Here is a 24,507-nt window from a genome sequence, read left to right as displayed (position 1 = left end):
ACATTAACCTCTTATGTGGAACTTTATCAAAAGCTTTCTGAAAACCCAAATACACTACATCCACTGGTTCTCCCTTATCTATTCTGCTAGTTACATCCTCAAAAAACTCCAGCAGGTTTGTCAAACATGATTTCCCTTTCATAAATCCATGTTGACTTTGTCTCCAGTCCCCTGACACTCCCTCTAGTGGCCTACTCAAACTCCCTGACTCTTCCTCCAGCTGACCCTCCACTCACAGCCTCTCCTGCTTCCTTAACCTCTCTGTCGCTGCTGACCCTCCAGCTTATGGCCTCGACTGCTCCCTGACCACTACCGCCTCCCACCCCTCCCCTCCCCCCCCAGTCACTGCCGATCCTTCCTCTCACTCCCTCTCCAGCTTGTGGCTTACCTCCTGCAACTCGAAGATGCTCTTCCTGCCTCTCGACACTCATCTCCAGAGTCCTCAAGTGTTTGGGAGAGAGAAGCGGCAGGCAGGAGAGATGGAGAGCAGGAGGTTCGGCAAGAGGGAGAGTCAGGGTTCAGGACATATGGCAAGCCGGATGATCGGCAAGCAGGATTGGCGGCAACTGGGATGGATAGGAAGCAGGAGAGGCAGCATGCCGGAGGGTTGGCGACTGGATCGGTGACGAGCAGGAGAGGCAGTGAACAGGAGGTTAGAAGAAAGAGTTAGCACATTTCTTTTATATATTTCAATTTATTTCATTTTAAAATTTATTTCATATACCAATATAGGAATTTAGCAATGTGAAATATTTCAGCTTACAGGGTATGTTTTAATGTTTTTTTTCTGCTGAGAAAAGTCCTACAAAACCTAACTACAGCTTTTACATTGGTTGTAATTGTAAAATTTGATTCATTTAAAGTTGTTTCACTTAAAGTTACACTGTTCAGGAATGCAACTACAACTTTATGTGAGCACTTACTGCATATAAATGTAAGTTTTTTTTCCAACTCCTTGGGAATAGTTACGCAATTGTCTTCCGTCCTAAATATTGAAAAAGGAAAATATCTATAACTTAATGTATTTCCCAGTCAGCTTGTCTTTCTTTGTTCTAGAAATGCTGGCTTGAGGCAAACATCAGTTCATATCTTAATCTCTTTCTCCCTCAGTAACTCGAGGAGGGAAATAACCAATCAATTGTCCCATAAAACATGTCACCGGGGAGGGAAAAGCGAAATTCTACAGATGCTAGAAATCTGAAAAATAAACAGATAATGCTTGAAAAGATTAATGTGGAAGATTGCATCGTCGGAACAGATGTGATGGCGAAAGACACAGAAGATACGCCTGCAGGTGTAAATGGGAAAATAGATAATCATAAAGACAACTGCTCTCTGAAAACAAACCGAAGAAGAGGTAGAGGCTATGATCTGAAATTATTGGGAAATTGACATAATTGTCTGTTTCTAGGATGTCTAAAGCATCAAACGGGACAAAAGGATTATGCTATTTGGATAAATACCGATGGTTACCCCCTACCCCCGCATTTTAGGGACAATTTTCTGTCCCTTTAAATATGTTGCCATAGTAACCGATAGCCGCCATTTTGAATTTCTGCTGTTTGGCGGGGGGGGGGACAGTTTTGTTTACATAACTATTGGATCAAAAGTTGGTCTGTTACAGATTTAACGCGGTGTGTTGATAAGTCATCACTCCCCGCACAAGACACCAGTGAATGCTTCCCTTCCATTGTTCTGAATCAGAAGATACCGCCCAATGCCGCCGCCTGTCAGGTGTGGATGCTTCTGGAGGAGCAGGCCGCGCCGGATGTGACATCCGATGTTTCCGGTGGCCGCTCTGACGTCCTGGATTGAGCCGCGTCGTCGCTATTTGAAAGGTCCAAGAGGCGGCTCGAGCGACCACCAAATCTCCACCCCCGCCCCGGCCCGAGCGACCACCAAATCCCCACCCCCCGGCCCGGCCCGAGCGACCACCAAATCCCCACCCCCCCGGCCGGGCCCGAGCGACCACCAAATCCCCACCCCCCCGGCCCGGCCCGAGCGACCACCAAATCCCCACCCCCCCGGCCCGGCCCGAGCGACCACCAAATCCCCACCCCCCCGGCCCGGCCCGAGCGACCACCAAATCCCCACCCCCCGGCCTGGCCCGAGCGACCACCAAATCCCCACCCCCCGGCCCGGCCCGGCCCGGCCCGAGCGACCACCAAATCCTCCGGCTCGGGAGACGACTCCATCCCGCAGGGTCAGGGCCGACAGTGACAGGACTCCACTGTCCCGGCTGCTCTGGTCGGGCCTCCCCAGGTTAGTGTTTCTTCATGTGGTTCTCGGGTGCTGGAGGTGCCTCCCCATTCCTGCCGGGTACTGTAACTATCCAAAGACAGCTTTAAAGATTTACCTTCTGCCTTTTAATGTGCCTAATTGGCCAACAGTATTTCTTATTTTGAGGATTAAATGAAGCGCTACTTTTACTGCCTTGATTTTCCATTTGAACTGTTAAATTAGGTAAATAATGAGCAGAAATCTTGGCAACGCGATTACAAAATGGGGAAATAGCTTTCTGTTTATGTGGTTGGCACTTTACAAATGATCAACAGCTTCATTTACAGGTCGCACAATCTGTCCTGGAATATTCTCACTGAGTAAAGAGAGTTTGCAATGTCGTTGTGTTACGTATAATAACCAAGCAACATTCTGACTTACAGACCAGTTTGAACATTTCGTGTTATTAAGAGTTACATAGAATATGCAGCATTGAAACAGGCCATTCAGCTTATCCAATGCATGCTGATGTTTATGCCAAGTCTCTCTGAGCATCAATATTTAAAATTCTCATGCCTTTTTTAAAAATATTCAGATTTTTCCATTCTTTTAGTCTCTCACTTACCCCACGTTATATGCCACCTGCCACCTTGTGTATTTCACTTTGAAGCCTCTTTGTGTTGTTCGCACATCCCGGTATCATAAGCAAACTGAGAAACATTACTCACTGTCTCTTGATACCATAAGACCATAGTTACCATAAGACGTAGGAGCAGAAGTAGACCATTCGGCCAATCGAATCTGCTCCGCCATTAAATGAGATCATGGCTGACCTGATAATCCTCAACTCCACTTTCCTGCCTTTTCCCTATAACCCTTGATTCCCTTGCTGATTAAAAATCTGTCTTTTTCAGCCTTGAATATACTTAACGACCCAGCCTCTTCAGCCCTCTGCAATAAAGAATTCCACAGATTCACTATCCTCAGAAGAAATTCCTGCTCATCTCTGTCTTAAATGGGCGCCCCCTTACTCTGAGATTATGCCCTCTGATCCTAGACTCTCCCACACGGGGAAACAACCTCTCAGCATCTCCCTGTCAAGCCTCCTAAAAATCTTATATGTTTCAATAAAGTCATCTCTCATTCTTCTAAACTCCAATAAATACAGGCCCAACCTGTCCTCATAACCTCTCCTCTTAAGAAAATCCCTCCATACCCGGTCAGAATCAACCTAGTGAACCTTCCCTGGACTGCCTCCAATGCCAGTACATCTTTCCTTACGTAAGGGATCTAAAACTGTTCACGGTATTCTAGGTGTGGTCTAACTAGTGCCTTGTATAGTATTAGCAAGACTTCCCTATTTTTGTACTCCATTCCCTTTGAAATAAAGGCCAACGTTCCATTTGCCTTCTCTATTACCTGCTGAACTTGTATGCTAGCTTTTTGGGATTCATGCACAAGGACCCCCAAATCCCTCTGTGCTACAGCTTTCTGCAGTCTTTCTCCATTTAAATAATATTCAGCTCCTCTATTCTTCCTGCCAAAGTACATAACCTCACATTTTCCCACATTATATTCCATCAGCCAAGTTTTTGCCCACTCACTTAACCTGTCTATATCCCTCTGTGGGCTCTTTACGTCATCCTCAGCACTTGCCTTCCCACGTCTTTTTGTGTCATCTGCAAACTTGGTGATAGTACATTCACTTTCCTCATCCAAGTCATTAATATATATTGTAAATAATTGTGGCCCCAGCACTGATCCCTGTGGCACTCCACTAGTTACAGGTTGCCATCCTGAAAATGCCCCTTATCCCAACTCTGTCCTCTATTAATTAGCCAATCCTCTATCCATGCTAATATACTACCCCCCAACACCATGGGCTCTTATCTTATTAAGTAGCCTAATATGTGGTACCTTATCAAATGCCTTTGGGAAATCCAAATATATTACATCTACTGGTTCCCCTTTATCCTGCTTGTTACCTCCTCAAAGAATTCTAATAAAATTGTCAGGCATGATTTCCCCTTCTTAAAGGCATGCTGACTCTGCTTGATTATATTATGCATTTCTAAATGCTCTGCTATTACATCCTTTATAATAGACTCCAATATTTTCCTAATGACAGTTTTAAGCTAACTGACCTATAGTTACCTGTTTTTTTTTCTCCCTCCCTTTTTGAATAAGGATGTTACATTGGCAGTTTTCCAATCCTCTGGGACTTTTCCAGAATCTAAAGATTCTTGGAAGATTACTACCAGTGCATCTACTATCTCTAGCCACTCCTTTTAATATCCTAGGATGCACCCCATCACGTCCAGGGGAACTTAATGGCCTTTAGCCCCATTTGCTTCCCTAGTACTTTTTTCTCTAGTCATAGTTATTGTATTTATTTCCTTCCCCCCCCCCCCCTCTTTTGCCCCTTGATTATTTGATATTTTTGGAATGCTATTAGTGTCTTCTACCGTGAAGACTGATGCAAAGCCATTTCCTGGTTCCCCATTGTTATTTCCCCAGCCTCATTCCCCAAGGCCCTATGTTCACTTTGGCTCTCTCTTCCTTTTCATATATTTAAAGAAGCTCTTACTGTCTGTTTTTATATTACTTGCTGGTTTACCCTCCCTCTTTTTTTTGGTCATCTTTTGTTGGTTTTTAAAACTTTCCCAATCCTCTGGCTTACCTCTAACCTTTGCCACATTGTATGTTCTTTCTTTCAGTTTGATACTATCCTTAACTTCCTTGGTTAACCATGGTTGGTTTATCCCCTTCCTAGAATCCTTATTGCTCACTGAGATATAACTTTGTTGTGAGTCATGAACTATTTTCTTAAACGTCTGCCATTGTTCATCAACTGTCTTTTCATTATTACTATAGGCTGTAAATAGCTGAGGCCTCTGCACTGATCCTTGTGGCACTCCACTGGTCACTGCCTGCCAACTTCAAAATGTCCCTTTTATCCCTACTCTCTACTTCCTTTCTGTTAACCAATCCAAATGAAATGCATAATGCCATGAAAGTTGAATTAATCTAAGCCTTAGTGTAAGGTGAATGTGCCTGGCACTCCACCAGCGCACTTGTTATGAAGGAGGAAGCATCAAGATAGCTCAAAATCTCTTCCAGTTTTCAGATTTCATTGGTTCTGCACCAATAACATGTACTGCAAATGTTTATTATTAATTTTTAACAAGTCAATCTATGAATCGAGCAACTAAAAGAAAATGATTGTAGAATCTGTAAATACTAATGTGCTCGCCTGAGCATAGAAACCCGCAATATGCAAAGCTTGAGCAGTTTTAACTGATAGCTGCACCCAGAGTTTGCATTACTGCGTTGAGATGTCTTCAATCTTTTTGTATAGAATTTGTGAAGGTGAGTGTGTTTACACTAAAGTGAGCAACTAAGATATTTTATTGAAGTGTTCAATGTTTAAGAGTATCGATAAGTTGAATTCCAAGAGACTGTTTACCATGCCCCCAGCAATGTCGGAGGTGTATGGGATGAAACGAGTGAGAGAGAGAAAAGGGAAGATGTATTTTGCAGTGGTGAGTGGAATGAAAGGAGGACTTGAGTTTGGATAGCGCTTTTCACAACCTCAGGATGTCCCAAAGTGCTTTTCAGCCAATGAAGTTTAGTCATTTTGTAAGGTAAGAAAAGCAGCAGCCAATTTGCACACAGCCAGATCCCACAAACAGCAGTGTGTTAATGGCGATATGTTTCAGTGGCATTGGTTGAAGGATAACCATTGTCCAGGACACTGGTTTGAATTCCTATACTGTTCTTCAAAGTGATGCCAAAGGGATCTTTTACATTCACCAGAAAGGATAGTCAGGCCTCATTCAAAAGACAACACTTCCAACAATGCATTGCTCTTCCAGAATTGTGCTGGGATGTCAGCCTAGATTTGTCCTGAGAATGATCTGCGTAAGTGGATAATCAAGACTGATTGGGCAAGAAAATCAGTGTGTACAGATAAAGGAAATGTATATTCTATATATGAACTCAAAATTGGCCTGATGGATCTAAATGATGTATTCCAGCTCTGTCTGTTCCTACCATTTATTCAGCCAATCCCAGCTTGTGTGCCACACTGATGCATGTGCTGACATTTGCACTGTGTAGCTGAAGATGAAGTAGGTTTAGTGAGCATTGCCCAGCAACATACAAATTTCTGTGGCCAAAATCATAGGATTTGGATGCTGTATACAGTGAAATATGAAATTCCATGCAAAGTTGCCATGCGTCATTTCACGTATGTGAGTTTTCACCTAGTTATTTTGTTGAACCTTGTGCTTTTCCGGCGAGATGTCTTATTTCAGGCACCTTAGATCCACAAGTACAGCTAAATCAGGTATGGCATGGTTAAGTGCAGTGTAGAGCAATCTGTCCAACTGTGTGTCTCAGTCTAAACCTCCTCCTGCACCATGTGCTACTTTTCCATGCCAGCCATCCTTTGCCACCATCTTGAGTGAGTCGTTAAATCAGGGTTGAGTGCCACGGGGATCACTGCTGGGGCCTCAACAATTTATAATCTATATCAATGACTTGTATGAAGGGACCAAATGTAGCAAATCAGCTAAATTTGCTGATGACAAAGATAAGTAGTGAAGTAAGTTGTCAAGATGACATCAGTCTACAGAGGGATATAGATAGGTTAAATGAGTGGGCAAAAAATTGACAGTTGGAGTATAATGTGAGAAAATGTGAACTTGTCCACTTTGGTAGGAAGAATAGAAAAGCAATATATTATATAGATGGAGAGAGACTGCAGAACTCTGAGGTACAGAGGGCTCTGGGAGTCTCAGTACATGAATCACAAAAAAGTTAGTACGCAGGTACAGCAAGTAATTAAGAATGTAAATGAAATGTTGTTGTTTAGTACAAGAGGAATGGAATATATAAGTAGGGAAGTATATCCTGTACACACAAAGCAGGACAAATCCAACCCAGCCAATTAATGTCCCATCAGTCTATTCTCGATCATCAGTAAAGTGATGGAATGTGTCATCAACAATTGGCACTTGCTTAGCAATAACCTGGTCACGGATACTCAGTTTGGGTTCCGCCAGGGCCACTCAGCTCCTGACCTCATTACAGCCTTGGTACAACCAGGGACAAAAGAGCTGAACTCCAGAGGTGAGGTGAGAGTGACTGCCCTTGACATTAAGGCAGCATTTGACCATGTATGGCATCACGGAGCCCTAGCAAATCTGGAGTCAATGGAAATCGGGGGTGAGCAGGGCGGGGGGGATCTTTCTGCTGGTTGGAGTCATACCCAGCACAATGGAATATGGTTATGGTTGTTGGAGGTCGGTCATCTCAGTTCCAGGAGATCACTGCAGGAGTTCCTCAGGGTAATATCCTAGGCCCAACCATCTTCAACTGCCTAATCAATGACCTTCCTTCCTTCATAAAGTCAAAAGTGGGGATGTCAGCTGATGATTGCACAATGTTCAGCACCATTCACGACTCAGATACTAAAGCAGCCCATGTGCAAATGCAGCAAGACCTGGACAAAATCCAGGTTTGGGCTGACAAATGGCAAGTAACATTCGTGCCACACAAGTGTCAGAAAATCACCATCTGCAATAAGAGAGAGTCTGACCATCGCCCCTTGACATTCAATGGCAATACCATCGCTGAATCCCCTACTATCAACATCTTGGGGGTTATCATTGACCAGAAACTGAACTGGACTTGCCATATAAATACTATGGCTACAAGAGCAGTACAGAGGCTGGGCATCCTGTGGCAAGTAACTCACCTCCTGACTCCTCAAATCCTGTCCACCATCTACAAGGCATCTATAAGATGCACTGCAGGAACTCACCAAGGCTCCTCCCAGAACCTTCTAAATGCATGACCACTACCACCTAGAAGGACAAGGGCAGCAGACACACGGGAACACCATCACCTGGAAGTTCCCCTCCAAGCCACTGACCATCCTGACTTGGAAATATATTGCTTTCCTTCACAGTCACTAGGTCAAAATCCTGGAACTCCCTCCCTAATAACACTGTGGGTGTACCGACACCACAGGGACTGCAGTGGTTTAAGAAGGCAGCTCACCACCACCTTTTCAAAGGGCAATTAGGGATGGGCAATAAATGCTGGCCTAGCTAGTGATGCCCACATTCCAAGAATGAACAAGAAATGTTTTGCTGCAGCTGTGCAAGGTGTTGGTGTGATCACATCTGGAGTATGTGTACAGTTTTGGCCTCCTTAAAGGATATAATTGCATTAGAAGCAATTCAGAGAAGGTTCAATCAACGGATTCCTGGGACGAAGGGGTTATCTTGTGAGGAAAGGTTGAACAAGTTGGGCATATACTCATTGGTGTTTCGAAGATTGAGCGGTGATCATTTTGAAACATGGAAGATCCTAAGGGGACTTGACAGGGTGGATGCTGCGAAGTTGTTTCCCCTTGTGGGGGAATCTAGAACCAGGGGACACAGTTTAAAAATGAGGGGACTCCCATTTCAAACTGAGGAAGGGAGATATTTTTTTCTGAGGGCCATTAGTCCGTGGAATTCTTTTCCCCAGAGAGCAGTGGAGGCTGGATCATTGAATATATTCAAGGCTGTGTTAGATAGATTTTTGATCAGTAAGGAAGGCAAGGATTATGGGGGGCTGTAAGGAAAGTGGGGTTAAGGCTACAATTAGATCAGCCATGATCTTATTGAACAGTGGAGCAGCCTCAAATGGCCGCCTCCTTGTGTTCTTGTGGTTGAACCGAGTCCAATGTCTGTTGGAACTAGATTGAGACTTCTCAAACCAGTTTTCTTGTAGGACTTGAGTCAGCAATGGAGGAAACTTTCATCCTTTGGTCTCAGCTGGATTTGAAGCCAAATCTCAAATAAAAGGTCACAGTGAAGTGAGTCTAAATTTTTGACTGTTTCGTTCTGAGAGATTAAATGGTGGTTTGTATGATGGTGGTTTATTATTGTTCAGGTAGTATGTGGCTGTTTGTGAATTTTATCTGACATTACAATTTGCAAATGGAATTTAATAGCATTTATTGAAATATTTTTGCATTTGCTGAATGACTTGTGGGTACATGGGTTCCAGCTGGAACTTCAAGATCAGCTCCCTGGTACAACAGGGCAAAAAAGCAACAATACCCAATCTATGACCCCCTCTCACCTGCATGACTTCCAACAATTCCCAATATCCATACATGGCTGTGCATTTGGGATAATAACCAATGATGGCACTGTGTCTGGGTTGAGTGCCTGAAAAGTCCATATATCATCTTTGGCATCCAGAGTTGCGATGACTAGTGGAAGACTTTTGAAAATTGAAATGCCCCAAAAGGCTGTATGATCAATCACTGAGGGACTTGGCTTCCTAAAGCTACTATTCCTTTTTTTCCTTCTCTCACCCACTCCATGCTGTTCTTGGAGGTCCAATTACAAACAACACCGATGTTCCTTCCAAGTTAACCTGCCATGAAGCAGTGATAAAGTGTTTCCACCCCAGACATAAAAACATAAGAAATAGGAGCAGGAATAGACTATTTGGCCCCTCAAGCCTGCCCCGCCATTCAATAAAATCATGGCTGATCTGCCCCAGGCCTCAATTCCTCTTTCATGCCAGCTCCTCATAGCCCTCAACTCCCCTATACAAAAATCTATCTACCCCCTTTTCAAATACTTTCAGTGATCTAGCCTCCACAACTCTCTGGGGTAGAGGATTCCAAAACATTCACTACCCTCTGAGAGAAGAAATTTCTTTGCATCTCAGTTTTAAATGAGTGTCCCCTTACTTTGTAACTATGTCCCCTAGTTCGATATTTCCCCCACTAGTGGAAACATTTTCTCAACATCTACCCTGGCAAGCCCCCTCAGAATCTTGTATGTTTCAATAAAATCACCCCTCATTCTTCTAAACTCTAATGAATAAAGGCTTAACCTGTTTAGCCGTTCTTGATAAGTCAACCCCTTCATCCCAGGAATCAGTCTAGTGAATCTCTTTTGAACTGCCTCCAATGCCAGTGTATCCTTTCTTAAATACAGGGACCAAAACTGTACACAGTACTCCAGGTGTGGCCTCACCATCACCCTGTACAGTTGTAACAAGACTTCCCTGTTATTAAACTCTAGCCACCTAGCAATACAGGCCAAAATTCCATTTGCCTTCTTAATTACTTGCTGCACCTGCATGCTAACTTTTCATGTTTCATGCACAAGAACACCCAGATCCCTCTGTGCTGTACTTTTTTGGAGAGTCTCTCCATTTAAATAATAGTCTGCCTTTTGATTCTTGCTACCTCACACTTTCCTACATTAAACTCCATCTGCCAAGTTTTCGCTCACTCACTCAGCCTATATAAATCCCCTTGTAGATTCTTTATGTCCTCATTACAACATGCCCTCCCACCTATTTTTGTATCATCAGCAAATTTGGATCCATTACACTCTGCCCCCTCCTCCAAATCATTAATATAGATAGTAAATAATTGAGGCCCTGGGACTAATCCTTGTGGCACTCCACTGGTTACATCTTTCCAACCGGAAAAGACCCATTCATCCCGACTCTGTCTTCTGTGGAAATAAGGAATAACAAGGGGAAGAAATCACGTCTTCCATGTTACCCCTGCCAATCTGATTTGCCCAGTCAATATGCAGATTAAAATCACCGATGACAATTGTAGTGCCCTTCTTACACGTCTCCATTATTTCCTGATTTATACTTTGTCCTACAGTGAGGCAACTCTTTGGGGGCCTATAGACGACTCCCACCCATGATTTCTTCCCCTTGTTATTCCTTATTTCTACCCAAACTGATCCCACATCACGATCTATTGCACCTATATCACTATTCACCACCATACTGATACCTTCCTTTATTAACAAAGCTACCCTACCTCCTTTTCCTTTTTGCCTATTTTTCCAGAACGCCAAATACTCTTGAATATTAAGTTCCCAGTCTTGATTACCCTGCAACCATGTCTCTGTAATAGTATGGACTGCAGCAGTTCAAGAAGGCAGCTCACCACCACCTTCTCAAGGGCAACTAGGGATGGGCAATAAATGCTGGCCCAGCCAGCGAAGCCCACATCCCGTGAATGAATTTTTAAAAATTCATTTATTTCTATTTGTGCCGTCAACTTGTCTATCCTGTTGCAAGTTCCGCGTGCATTCAGATAAAGAGCCTTTAAACTTTGACTTTTTACCATTGTTACTCATTCTAGTTCTAATTTCTTCTGCTTATGTTTTCTGCCCCTTCCTGTCATACTTTGATTATTGTTTGCCTCTTCACTACCCTGCATCTCTGCGCTCTCGTTTCTTTTCGATTTTTTAAACTTCCCTTCAATTGAACCCTCTCCCCCACTAATTAGTTTAAAGTCCTATCTAGAACCCTAGTTATACGATTCACCAGGACACTGGTCCCAGCATGGTTCAAATGAAGCCCGTCCCAATGGAACAGCTCTCTCCTTCCCCAGTACTAGTGCCAGTGCCCCATGAATCAGAACCCACTTCTCCCACACCAATATTTGAGCCACGCATTTACCCCTCTAACCTTATTTACCCTTTGCCAATTTGCACATGGCTCAGATAGTAATCCAGAGATTATTACCTTTGTGGTTCTGCTTTTTAATTTAGCCCCGAGCTACTCGTAATGCCTCAGCAGAACCTCTTTCCTAGTCCTACCAATGTCGTTGGTACCTATGTGGACCACGACAACTGGATCCTCCCCTCCCACTCCAAGTTCCTCTCTAGCCCAGAAGAGATGTCCTTAACCTTAGCACCAGGTAGACAACAGAGCCTTCAGGACTCTCTGTCATTGCTGCAGAGAATAGTATCTATTCCCCTAACTGTGCTATCCCCTGTTACTACTACATTTCTTTTTTCTCCCCCCCACTTGATTGGCGCTCTGTACCACACTGCTGTGGTCAGTCTGCTCATTCTCCCTGCAGCCTGTGCCCTCGTCCACACGGGAGCAAGAACCTTGTACCTATTGGACAAGGGCACTGGCTGAGGTTCCTCCAAAGCTAAATTATGGATCCCCATACCTGCCTTACTTGCAGTCACACCCTCCTGTCCCTGACCACAGTCCAAATTTGAAGTAATTGAAACTACTTTCCTAACTGCAACTTCCCTGTTGTGTCTCTGTTTTTGTTCACCTAGTTGCTATGTAATGTATCTTGTCTACTCTGAATTCTAGTGTCTGATTTCAGTATTGCGAGCTTGAATTTCAATGGACAGTTATTAAGGCTTCTGCATTGCCCATTACAGTGCAGCATTCTGGAGTGCATGTGCCTTTCAGCTCCTGCTTCTAAACAGGACAGACGTTTGAAGCCATTGATTAAGGGAGACTTTTTTAATTCTTTCGTGTGGTGTGGGCGTCGCTGGCGGGATCGGCATTTGTTGTCCGTCCCTAATTGCCTTTGAGAAGGTAGCAGTGAGCTGCCTTCTTCAAGCAGTGCAGTGCGCCTATAGCAGGTACATTTTCAGTGCTTGTTAGGAGGGGAGTTCCCTTCTAACAAACACTGTGAAGGAACACCAATTTAGTTCCAAGTCAGCATGGTGTGTGGCAGCCCTATCGCATGTTGCTGTAAAAATGGAAACAAACCAGTTTCAGTAGATTGGAACCAAGTGTGATTTGAAAAAATACGTTTTCAATGTGTTTTGCAGTAATGACTGAGTGTATCTTTAACTACATGCTTTTCAAATCAGCTGTGCCTCAGTTGGTAGTGCACTCGCTTCTGAGTCACAAGGTTGTGGGTTAAAGTCCAACACCAGACCCTGAGCACAAATATCTAGGGTAACAGTGCAATACTGAAGCAGTGAAGCATTGCCAGGAGGATTTATGGCCTTGGGTTACAGTGCAGATTCATCAGAATGATATTGGCTCTTAAAAGGGTTAAAGTGAAGACATTTTATGTGCTTGTCTTGTGTTTCCTTGAGTTTAGAAATTGAGCGATGATCTAATTGAGTTGTTTAAAATAATAGTTCCTAGGGTAGATATAGAGAAACTATCACCTCTGGTAGAATATCCAGAATAAGGGGGCATAATAAAATTAGAATAATGACAGTTAGAATTGAAGCCTGGAATCTTACTGAACCCCTCCCCACCCCCAAAAGGCTCTGAATGCTGAAATTTTCAAGACTATGATCAATAGATTTTTTTGGAGAACGGGTAGGTGGGTAATTGCATCAAGGGATCAAAGACAAGTAAATGAGGTTGAGATACAGATCAGTTAGGATCAACTTGATTGGCGGAACAAGCTCGAGGGACTGAATGGCTTTCGGCTGTCCTAACATTACTTCGAGTTGTTGCAAGCTTTAGCCTCCTTGTGCAAAAAATTCTTTTGCAAACTTTTTTCTCTCCAGGAAGCAATGACTGTCATACTGGCACATGAATGATGTGGTAATGTTGACTTGCCATCTGAAAACATTTGTTTCTCTTTCTTTTCCTCAGGGGTTCTAAGCACATCTCTGTTCTGGATTCTGGGGCCCTGGTGTTTCGGATGTTTCTCCTAGTATTTGCCCAGCGCGTATCATGTTCCTGATAATTAAAGACTGAGCGGTTGTCCTCCTTGCTGCTGGTTGCAATTCGCAAAGTGTTCCGTGGGAATGGCTGGGCACTTCCGCAGCTATGTGTGGGATCCCGTCCTCATCATATCTCAGATTATCCTGATGCAGTGCATCTATTACAGTTTCCTCGGTATTTGGTTGGCTGTGGTGGACAGTCTGGTACAGAACAGTCGCTCACTCGATCAAGTGTTTAGTTATGAGGTAAATGAAATTAAAGTTTTTGTGAAGTGTGCTTTTTCTTGCAGAAGCTTCAAAAAATATCTCTACTGCAGTTTGAAACATAGTGAATTTATCCTATTTTCTGAGAAGAAGGTGAAATGAAACCTGCTGGGGATAAGTTGTTGTAGGAAGGTATTCACTATTGAAAAAAGACATGTTGTTCAGTATAATGTCTAATAGTAGATGTGGTTCCACGATTGAGCAGCAATTGCTGAAGAATCCCGAGTGTGCTATGAATTCCACTAACAACCAATTTAAGATTATCAATCGGGCTTGCAATGTAGCTCTCTTATTCATATGCGTTTCCTTTTGTCTGCAGAGGACTATGTCCAGACATTGCACCTTTTTGAATAAACAAAAGCATGGGAAACAATAGCTCCCTGGTGCATTCACCATGGTAACGCCTCAACCAATCAAAGTTGACTTGCCAACCAATCGGCACCCCCTGTTCTCAGGCAGTATAAATTTTTGTTCCCTTTGAATTTTGGCATTCTTGCTTCTGTCCTGATGAGTGTAAGACAAAAAAGCTTCGACAGCATGTCTTTTGTGTTCAGCAATACTCAAGTTCTGTACCGCCAAGCTATTTGTTTTTCAGACATTTTTGGCTGTAGTGCTTAAGACATGAAAATGCTAGTGATTTTGAGAGAGTGGTGAGGATTGAGGTTTTATTCAGGGGGTTAAATTGTTGTGATGGAGGTGTTATTGAAGGGGTTAAATTGTTGAGGTGGGATTTTATTGAGAGATTTTAATTGAGGTGGGGGCTTTATCGAGGGGGATTTTTGGTGAGATTGGGTCTCACCAGGAGTAGGGGATGGGGTTGGTCACTAGAGGGGCCATGAGCTGGCCCACTTGAGTGATTCAACACTGGAACCGCCTCAAGAGGCATTCCTTTTTTGTTGGTTTCACATTTCTTTTTACTCATATCTATGTCTTCGGTGATCCAGACACTGCTGGACAGCACCCTTAACATTAACAACAACATCAAGAGTTAAAGGCTAGGGGAGTAAATCCAACATGGAATTTGGAGTGGTGTCCCATTACGCAGTTGGGTGTTTCTCTCAAGCACTTTCCAGCACCTCCTGCAACTGATTAGGCCCCAGGCTTGAGGCTAATATTGAGAGGAACGACAAAGTCCGGGGTGGGGTGGGGGGGTGGGGTGGTGGGGGAGTGGAATCAGATGCTGAGCAAATGTGAACCATGCCTAGGCTAAGCAGCAAACAAAGAAAAAAAGGAGAAGTTTTCTGGCTGGATGGGTTACACCTGGGCAGGACCGGGACTGATGTCCTAGGGGGAACGTTTGCTAAAGTGGTTGGGGAGGGTTTAAACTAAAATGGCAGGGGGATGGGAATCTATGCAAGGAGTCAGAAGAAGGGGAATCAAGGACAAGATCAAAAGACAGAAAGGGGAATAAGAAAAGTGATAGGCAGAGAAATCAATAGGGCAAGAATCAAACAGGGCCTCAGTGAAAAATCATGGGAACAGGACAAGTAATGTTAAAAAGACAAGCCTCAAGGCTTTGTGCCTTAACGCAAGGAGCATTCGCAATAAAGTGGATGAATTAACCGCGCAAATAGCTGTAAACAGGTATGATATAGTCGGGATTATGGAGACATGACTGCAGGGTCACCAGGGATGGGAACTGAACATCCAAGGGTATTCAGTATTTAGGAAGGACAGACAAAAAGGAAAAGGCAGTGGAGTTGCATTGCTGGTTAAAGAGGAAATTAACGCAATAGTGAGGAAAAGTATTAGCTCCGCCGATGTGGAATCTGTATGGGTAGAGCTGAGAAACACCAAGGGGCAAAAAACGTTAGTGGGGGTTGTATATAAACCCCCAAACTGTAGTGGTGATGTTGGGAATGGCATTAAACAGAAAATTAGAGACGCATGCAATAAAGGAACATCTGTAATTATGGGTGACTTTAATCTGCATATAGATTGGGCAAATCAAATTAGTAATAATACCATAAAGGAGGAATTGCTGGGGTGTATACGGGATAGTTTTCTGGACCAATATGTTGAGGAACCAACTAGAGAGCAGGCCATCCTAGACTGGGCATTGTCTAATGAGAAAGGAATAATTGGCAATCTAGTTGAACGAGGCCCCTTGTAGATGAGCGACCATAATATGATTCTTCATCAAGATGGAGAGTGACGTAGTTGATTCTGAGTCTAAGGTCCTGAATCTTAAGAAAGGAAATTACGATGGTATGAGACGCAAGTTGGCTATGATGGATTGGGAAACGTTACTTAAAGGGATGACGGTGGATAGGCAATGGCAAACGTTCAAAGAGCGCATGGGTGAACTGCAACAATTGTTTATTCCTGTCTGGCACAAAGGTAAAACAGGAAAGGTGGCCAAACCATGGCTTACAAGGGAAATTAGATATAGTATTAGATCCAAGGAAGAGGCATACAAATTGGCCAGAAAAAGCAACAGACCTGAGGATTGGGAACACTTTAGAATTCAGCAAAGGAGGACCCAGGGATTGATTTAAGGGGAAAATAGAGTACGAGAGTAAGCTTGCAGGGAACATAAAAACTGACTGTACAAGTTTCTATAGATATGTGAAGAGAAAAAGATTAGAGAAGACAAATGTAGGTCCCTTACAGTCAGAAACAAGGGAATTTATAATGGGGAACAAAGAAATGGCTGACCAACTAAATACATACTTTGGTTCTGTCTTCACAAAGGAGGACACAAATAACATACCAGAAATGTTGGGGAACACAGGGTTTAGTGAGAGGGAGGAACTGAAAGAAATCAGTATTAGTAGGGAAATGGTGTTGGAGAAATTGATGGGGTTGAAGGCCGATAAATCCCCAGGGCCTGATAATCTACATTCCAGTGTACTTAAGGAAGTGGCCCTAGAAATAGTGGATGCATTGGTGGTCATCTTCTGAGATTCTATAGACTCTGGAACAGTTCCTACAGATCGGAGGGTAGCTAATGTAACCCACTATTTAAAAAGGGAGGTAGAGAGAAAACAGGGAATTATAGACCAGTCAGCCTGACGTCGGTAGTGGGGAAAATTCTAGAGTCCATTATAAAAGATTTAATAGCTGAGCACTTGGGAAACAGTGGCAGAATCGGACAGAGTCAGCATGGATTTACAAAAGGGAAATCATGCTTGACAAATCTACTGGAATTTTTTGAGAATGTAACTAGTAGTGTTGATGAGGGGAAGCCAGTGGATGTGGTTTATTTGGACTTTCAGAAGACTTTCGACAAAGTCCCACATAAGAGATTAGCGTGTAAAATTAAAGCGCACGGGATTGGGGGTAGTGTATTGAGATGGATGGAAAACTGGTTGGCAGACAGGAAACAAAGAGTAGCAATAAACGGATCTTTTTCCAAACGGCAGGCAGTGACTAGTGGGGTACCGCATGGATCAGTGCTGGGACCCCAGCTATTCACAATATATATTCATGATTTAGATGAGGGAACTAAATGTAATACCTCCAAATTTGCAGATGACACAAAGCAGGGTGGGAGGGTGAGCTGTGAGGAGGATGCAGAGATGCTTCAGCGTGATGTGGACAAGCTGAGTGAATAGGCAAATGCATGGCAGATGCAGAATAATGTGGATAAATGTGAGGTCACCATTTTGGTAGTAAAAGCAGGAAGGCAGATTATTATCTGAATGGCCATAAATTGAGAGAGAGGAATGTGCAACGAGACCTGGTCTTCGTACACCAGTCGCTGAAGGTAAGCATGCAAGTGCAGCAGGCGGTAAAGAAGGCAAATGGTATGTTGGCCTTCATAGCCAGAGGATTCGTGTACAGGAGCAGGGATGTCTTGCTGCAATTATACAGGGCCTTGGTGAGACCACACTTGGAATATTGTGTGCAGTTTTGGTCTCCTTATCTGAGGAAGGATGTTCTTGCTGTAGAGGGAGTGCAGCGAAGGTTTACCCAACTGATCCCTGGGATGGCAGGAATGACATATGAGGAGAGATTGAGTCGATTAGGATTATATTTGCTGGAGTTCTGAAGAATGAGGGGGGATCTTATAGAAACCAAATGTAACTGCACTTTTAACATGATTTTTAAAAGTAATCTCCCTGTTTCTTGTGGTGTAGAGAAACCACTGACTGTCGCCAATAAGATTTTAATGAATTTTCATCAGCAGTAATGCAAACATCACAACTTTACCTGTTATCCCTCCCCTTCCCTCTTCATTTACTTTGTGAAAGGTGACAACTGCACCATGTGGGACAGATAGGAAGTAGAATATGGAAGGCTGAAGCTTAGTACTGAGCAGCTATTCAGTCTGGGAGCAGATGGTTGCAGTATAATCTGTAACATCAAAGTACAGAGAGCAGCTAATCGACATCAAACTTTGAGAGGCTCTGTTATACTTCAGGCAATCGTTTTTTAAAACAAAGGCTTTTTTTTTGTTCTTTTCCTAAACTGCGAATTCACTAAAACTTTACAATCTATACATTTCTGTTACCAAACAGTAAAAAGTCTCTTATCTTACAGCAATTAAAACTTGTGGCTTTAAAGAAACAAGCTCGCTTAAACATAGCTCTAACTTTGCAACAGTGTAATATATCTCACAGTAGTCTTAAGATTCCTGCCCTTATACATCACTGTTCAAAAAAAATTCTAACTATCTACAGGATTTCAGCAAAATCAAAAACAGAAGGGATGTGAAATGCTCTGTAGGTCCATCAATGTCTGTAAAGAGAAACGCTTTGATAACTTTGTACATCCCCATTATGCTTTACAATGGCAGTGGCAGCATCGTAACATGAAAACAAAGTCACTGAAGGATTCAGTGATCTGTTCTTTGAATGATCATTTGCATCTACATTTAAGAGGGGTGTCTGTAGACGTGGTTTTCTCTAGGTTTTCCCTTATTCCGGCATTTTCTAATTCAAAACTGCTGTTGGTGGTCAGCAAGGGAACATAACTTCCCCTGCACTTAAAGAACTACTTACCAGATTTTATTTTTTAATCACCATTTTGTCATTCAGCCTTTGCCCTGTAAATAATTTTCCAACCTAGACTGGTCTACACTATTGCATTCAGCACTGATGCACAGCACACTGGATTGAATTGCATCATGGAAACTGGAAGCAGGAAGGGGAAAGCATGGTTTTGAGTACCATGCGTATTAGGAAGCACCGTACATATCACATTTCCCATTGCAGTGTAATCTAATTACTTACATGTTCACATGACATTTTCAGACAAATTATTGCCCCCTTTTTTTTAAATTCAGGTTACCATTTGCAACACAGCTGATATGTGGTAAACCTTGTTACCAGCATCAAATTCTTGAGTGTGGGAGTGAACTGAAATGTGCTGTCTGCTTGTGCTGTTTGGGAAGTACCTGGATAGAGGTTTGGCTCTTGGAGGTGCTGTTTTTGTTTTAATACTCTGTTTATACTAACCCAGTTTGTTTGTGACTTAGGTGCTTGGATTTTCCACAGCTCAAGGGAGACTGTCGATGATGGCATTTATCCTCAATTCACTCACATGGTGAGTTCTTATAAAGATTAAGAGTGTTGAGATAGAGAATAGCAAACCAATTAACAATGTATAATGAGATATTTCAATTAGTCTTGGTAGTGACTTGTTAATGTAATCTAGAAGATATCAATTGGATTACATTAAAAAGTTTGAATCTTATCCCCCTCTCAGACTGATCCTTGCTGCATCCTCCCTTACTTCATTTATAAATGATTCCACGACTATATGCTTAACTGAATTCCTGGTGATGACATTATATCATTTGGTCGTATCTGCACCAACCCTCCATAGGATCAGTTTACCTAGTGCCACTCCCATACATTGTAATGTGTAAGAACAAAGTTACCAAAGGATTAAAAGTAAACTGTTCACTTGAATTGCCATTTAAACCTACATTTAAGTCGGATATCTGTAGACATGGTGATAGCTCTATCTTCCTTTAACCTTTTTAAAGATGCCTGTTTATTTGGCTCTTTATTCGCACATCATTTCCAATTTAGAGGTTTCCAAACAGCAGAACATGTAAAATAATTTAAAATAAAAAGCACATCAAGTCTCTAACTGCTGTACAAGAGCCATCGACCTCTAACTGACAATGCAATGAAATCCAGTGGCCTTCAGTTCACACATAAGCAGCACAGGTTACCCTCCATAAAGTCAAATTCATCCACAACTCTGCCTTATCCTAACTCTTACCATCTTCTGTTCACCTACTACCTCTGTGCTCACTGAGTCATGTTGACTCTTGGTCTGATAACTCCTCAGTTTTAAAATTCTCGTCCTTATTTTCAAATCTGTCCATGGCCTTACCCATCCTAATCTCTAACCTCCTCCACCTCTTCACCATTTGAAGATCTCTGCATTGCCCTATTACTAGCTTCTTGCGCGTCCCCTATTTTTATTGTTTTATCATTGGTGGCCATGCCTTCAGCTACCTAGACCTTAAGCTCTGGAATTCCCTCTCTTAAACCCTTCTGCCTCCCTAGTGCCCTCTCTCACTCTTTCTCTAGACACTCCTTAAAACCAACCTCTTTGCTTTTGGTCATCTATCCTAATATCTCCTGATGTGGTTGTGTCAAATTTTGATTGATAACATTTTTGTGAAACATCTTGGGCAACTTCACTACATTAATGGTGCTATGTAAATGCAGCTTGTTAACACTCTTGTCCTTATAAAACAACATAACTGAGCTACCATCACCAGCAGCTTACCAAAATAGGGTCTATCTCTGCTTCTTTTCATACATCACAGGTATGCTTTTTAATAGATATCTCTGACCAGATGTACCAATACGAACTGAAATTGAAAACTTACAGGATATTGGACTTAAGTTCTGTGAAATGAGACTCAGATGTTATAGTTCCTGGATTATAGACAATATTTGACTTAAAAAGGTGGTCAGCTCAAATTCCCCAGAATTTTTTAATATGTGGTGTCACAATTGACTCCCTGATTTGCAGTAACCTATGATGCTGAAGTATCATGGATCCTAGTGTTTTAATTGTTTTTGTAATTTGAATATTTAGACAAAATGTTGCAGTTTAGAGGAAATGCCTTACTTTCTTTAGAAAAAGGTAATTTCAAAGCAAGAATGCTTTAATTCTGCTGATGTTTCTCAGGCAACTTGTTGTAGGAGGACAGGTGTAATTAGATTTGCTATCGTGTCTGCCATGGCACTCTTCCCTAGATAGCATTTAAGTAAGGAGAAGGGGACAGGCTTGAGCATCGCGATCCAAAAATTCTCGATTGAACAATACAACCTTTTCTGGTAATTAGAATCTATCCACCTCTGCCTTAAAAATATTTAAAGACTGCATCCACCACCTTTTAAGGAAGAGAGTTCCAAAGACTCATGATCCTCTGGAGTGAAATTTTTTGCTTCATCTCTGTTTTTAATGGGCGACCCCTTACTTTAAAACAATGACCCCTAGTTCTAGATTCTTCCACAAGAGGAAATCTCTCCACATCCACCCTGTCAAGACCCCTCAGGATCACAGCTCCTAGTGAGTGCATATGACCCACAACACACATGACCTGAATTTGACACTAAGTTGGCAGTCTGTCAAACAGCCCATAAGGATACTGGAAAATTATACACTGGTGAAGTAGAGAGTACTTCCCATAGGTTGAAGTATTGGTGCAACACTATACCTGCTCTAGGAGTATGATGCAGACAGTGGATGTCTATGATGGAAAGTTCTCAATTTCTTAGACTCAATGAGCATTAAAAACCCAGCAAAGAATAAAGGGGAAAAGACTTGCATTTATACAGCACCTTTCACAACTTCAGGATGTGCCAAAGCATATTACAGCCAGTGAAGTAGTTTTGAAGTGTAGTCACTCTTGTGAGGAAGACAGTTTGTGCACACCCAACTCTCTCAAACAGCAGTGTGATGATGACCAAATAATTTGTTTTACTTGATGCTGATTAAGTTGGACAAGACAGGAGACCACCCCACCCACCAACCACACCTTGCCCTTCTTCAAAATAGCCTCATTGGATCTTTTACATCAAACCAAGTAGGCACACCTTGGTTTAATGTTTCAGTACTGCACTTGAGTGTGAATATACACAAAGTACTCTAGTTTCTGGAGTGGAAAGATTCTTAAGTATGTTACGGTCTGTTGTGTGTAAATAGTACATCTAATGACCTTTTTCCTGTTTCCTTCACCAGTGCGCTTGGATTGTGGTATTTTATCCGAAGAGGGAAGCAGTGTTTGGATTTTACTGTGACCATCCATATCTTCCACTTTGTGGGCTGCTGGATCTACAACTTACACTTTCCCACAGCACTGAGTTGGTGGCTGGTGAACATCGTGTGCATTGCACTGATGGCTGTGATAGGGGAGTACTTGTGTATGCGGACAGAACTGAGGGCGATCCCTGTGAACACTGGGCCCAAATCTAATCTGTAACAGATTGTGCAGAATCATGGGCTTCTTGAGTACTCAGCACCTCGGATTTGTTCATTCGTGAATGAAACTTGCCCAATGACCAGTGTTAAAACAGATTGTAACATTAAATATTTTATTTCAATGTTAGCAAAACTTTTCTGCACAAAATACGACCACTTCAAATTCTTAATTTGGTCACTATATTATATAACCTGTTATGTAAAGTGAAAATTGTTTGCAAACTGCATACTTTTTTTGAAAATAAGCCTTTCTAAGCATGTATCTGTTCAAAATCTGGAAGTAGCTTTGGTTGGCAGAGTTGAAGGTTGGTGACAGAGTTCACACGTACAGATATTTGTGGTTTTATAAACTAAGCCGGATGTGGATTGAATCACATTTTCACACATGCTGAATTTTCAAGCATGCTGGAATTATTGCAGAAATCTGCTTTTACATCTCATCAGTGGTGAGATCCCATCATCCAGCCCAGTGTCTTCGCTCCCTTTCTTGTAAACAAGCTGGAATGTTCCCAGATTTTACAACGATTTTGTTTCTTTTCCTGATCTAAATGCCCTTCAAATTTGGACATAGAACCCTTATACACACTGAGCGCTTTTAAACTTGAAATCTATGTCTCATAACATCCACTCAACACTTGGAAAGGTAAGGAATACTATTTCAGTCATCAAATGAGAGACTGGAACCTATTGTAATACTGGGTGTATTTGGCATTGCACAGTTCCTACTGATTTTAGGGAAAGATTAAGCACCCTTGTTTTGATATTGAGATAAATCTATTGATTGGTGTAAAATAGTTTAGTAATGAAAAGGTAAAAGCACTTTGAAACTAAAGGCTGGTCCTAGACTTCAGGACTGACTTGAGGCCGCAGTCCATGACCCTTGTGCCATGTTTTATTGGCAGGGTACACAACTTAATCTCTATTTTATTTGAAAGTCACTGAGGAATAAATCTATTGCAGTGCTTAAAGTTAAATGTTTTAGTTCTTGATTCAGATCAATTCCATTGAAAGATCCTGAGCCCTGACATGTTTCTCTATACCTGCTCCCTCGCCACTGTGTTACCCTTCTCCCCACCCCAGTTTTCACTTCCCCTCAATACTTGCTAAGGTTCAGTTTGGATTCTGCAACCCACCTCCAGTATCTTGGCCACATTTCATGATGTAAGTCTAGACAACATTAAAGGCCTGTGCCAGCAAACTTCTGCTTGACCAGTGATAGAATTATTGAACGAGCTCCAGATGATGAAATTGCTAGCATATCAAATAGAGTCATAGCCACCTAAGTTAACTAAGGCAAATCGTGATTAACTAACTTGCTTGAATTTTTTGATGAGGTGACACAAAGGGCTGACGAGGGCAATGCTGTTGATGTGGTGCACATGAACTTCCAAAAAGCATTTGATACAGTGCCACAAAACAGACTTGTAAGCAAAGTTATAACTCATGGAATAAAAAGAACAGTAGCAATATGGATACAAAATTGGCTGAGTGATAGAAACTAAGTAGTGGTGAATGAATGTTTTTCAAACTAGAGGAAGGTTTGTATTAGAGTTCCCTAGGGGTCAGTGTTAGGACCCTTGCTCTTCCTAATATATATTAATGACCTAGACCTTGATGTGCAGGGGACAATTTCAAAATTTTCAGGTGATTCAAAACTTGGAAGCATTACGAGGAGGATACCGTAGAACTTCAAAAGCTCATAGGTTGTGGAATGAGCAGACAAGTGGCAGATGAAATTTAATGCAGAGAAGTGTGAAGTGATTCATTTTGATAGGAAAAACATGGAGAGACAGTATAAAATAAAGGGCACAGTTGTAAAGTGGGTACAGGAGCAGAGGGATCTGGGTGTATACGTGCATAAGTCATTGAAGGCAGCAGGACAGATTGAGAGTGGTTATTAAAGCATATAGCATGCGAGGCTTAATAGGAGCATTGGGCACAAAAGCAAGGAGGTTATGTTAAACTTGTATAGAATACTGGTTCAACCTCAACTGGAGTATTTTGTCCAGTTCTAGGAATCAGGAAGGATGTGAAGGCATTAGAGAGAGTGCAGAAAAGATTAATGAAAATGGTTCCAGGGATGAGAACCTTCAGTTACGTAGATAGATTGAAGAAATTGGGACTGTTTTCCCTG

The 24,507-nt window shown here is 42.3% G+C and overlaps 1 protein-coding gene across 1 annotated transcript; it reads left to right on the top strand.

Moving 5' to 3' along the window:
* The first annotated feature begins 2,141 nt into the window (after positions 1-2,141).
* Positions 2,142-23,576, top strand: sys1 (SYS1 golgi trafficking protein). The gene is made up of 4 exons (XM_078555463.1): positions 2,142-2,262; positions 13,642-13,958; positions 19,399-19,466; positions 22,134-23,576. Exons 2-4 carry the CDS (start codon positions 13,797-13,799, stop codon positions 22,372-22,374), a joined length of 471 nt encoding a protein of 156 aa, XP_078411589.1. The 5' UTR covers positions 2,142-2,262; positions 13,642-13,796; the 3' UTR covers positions 22,375-23,576.
* The last annotated feature ends 931 nt before the right edge of the window (positions 23,577-24,507 follow it).

This window comes from Cetorhinus maximus, chromosome 13, assembly GCF_964194155.1.
Source record: "Cetorhinus maximus chromosome 13, sCetMax3.hap1.1, whole genome shotgun sequence".
Lineage (NCBI taxonomy): Eukaryota > Metazoa > Chordata > Chondrichthyes > Lamniformes > Cetorhinidae > Cetorhinus > Cetorhinus maximus.
This window is presented reverse-complemented; position numbering and strand designations above follow the sequence as displayed.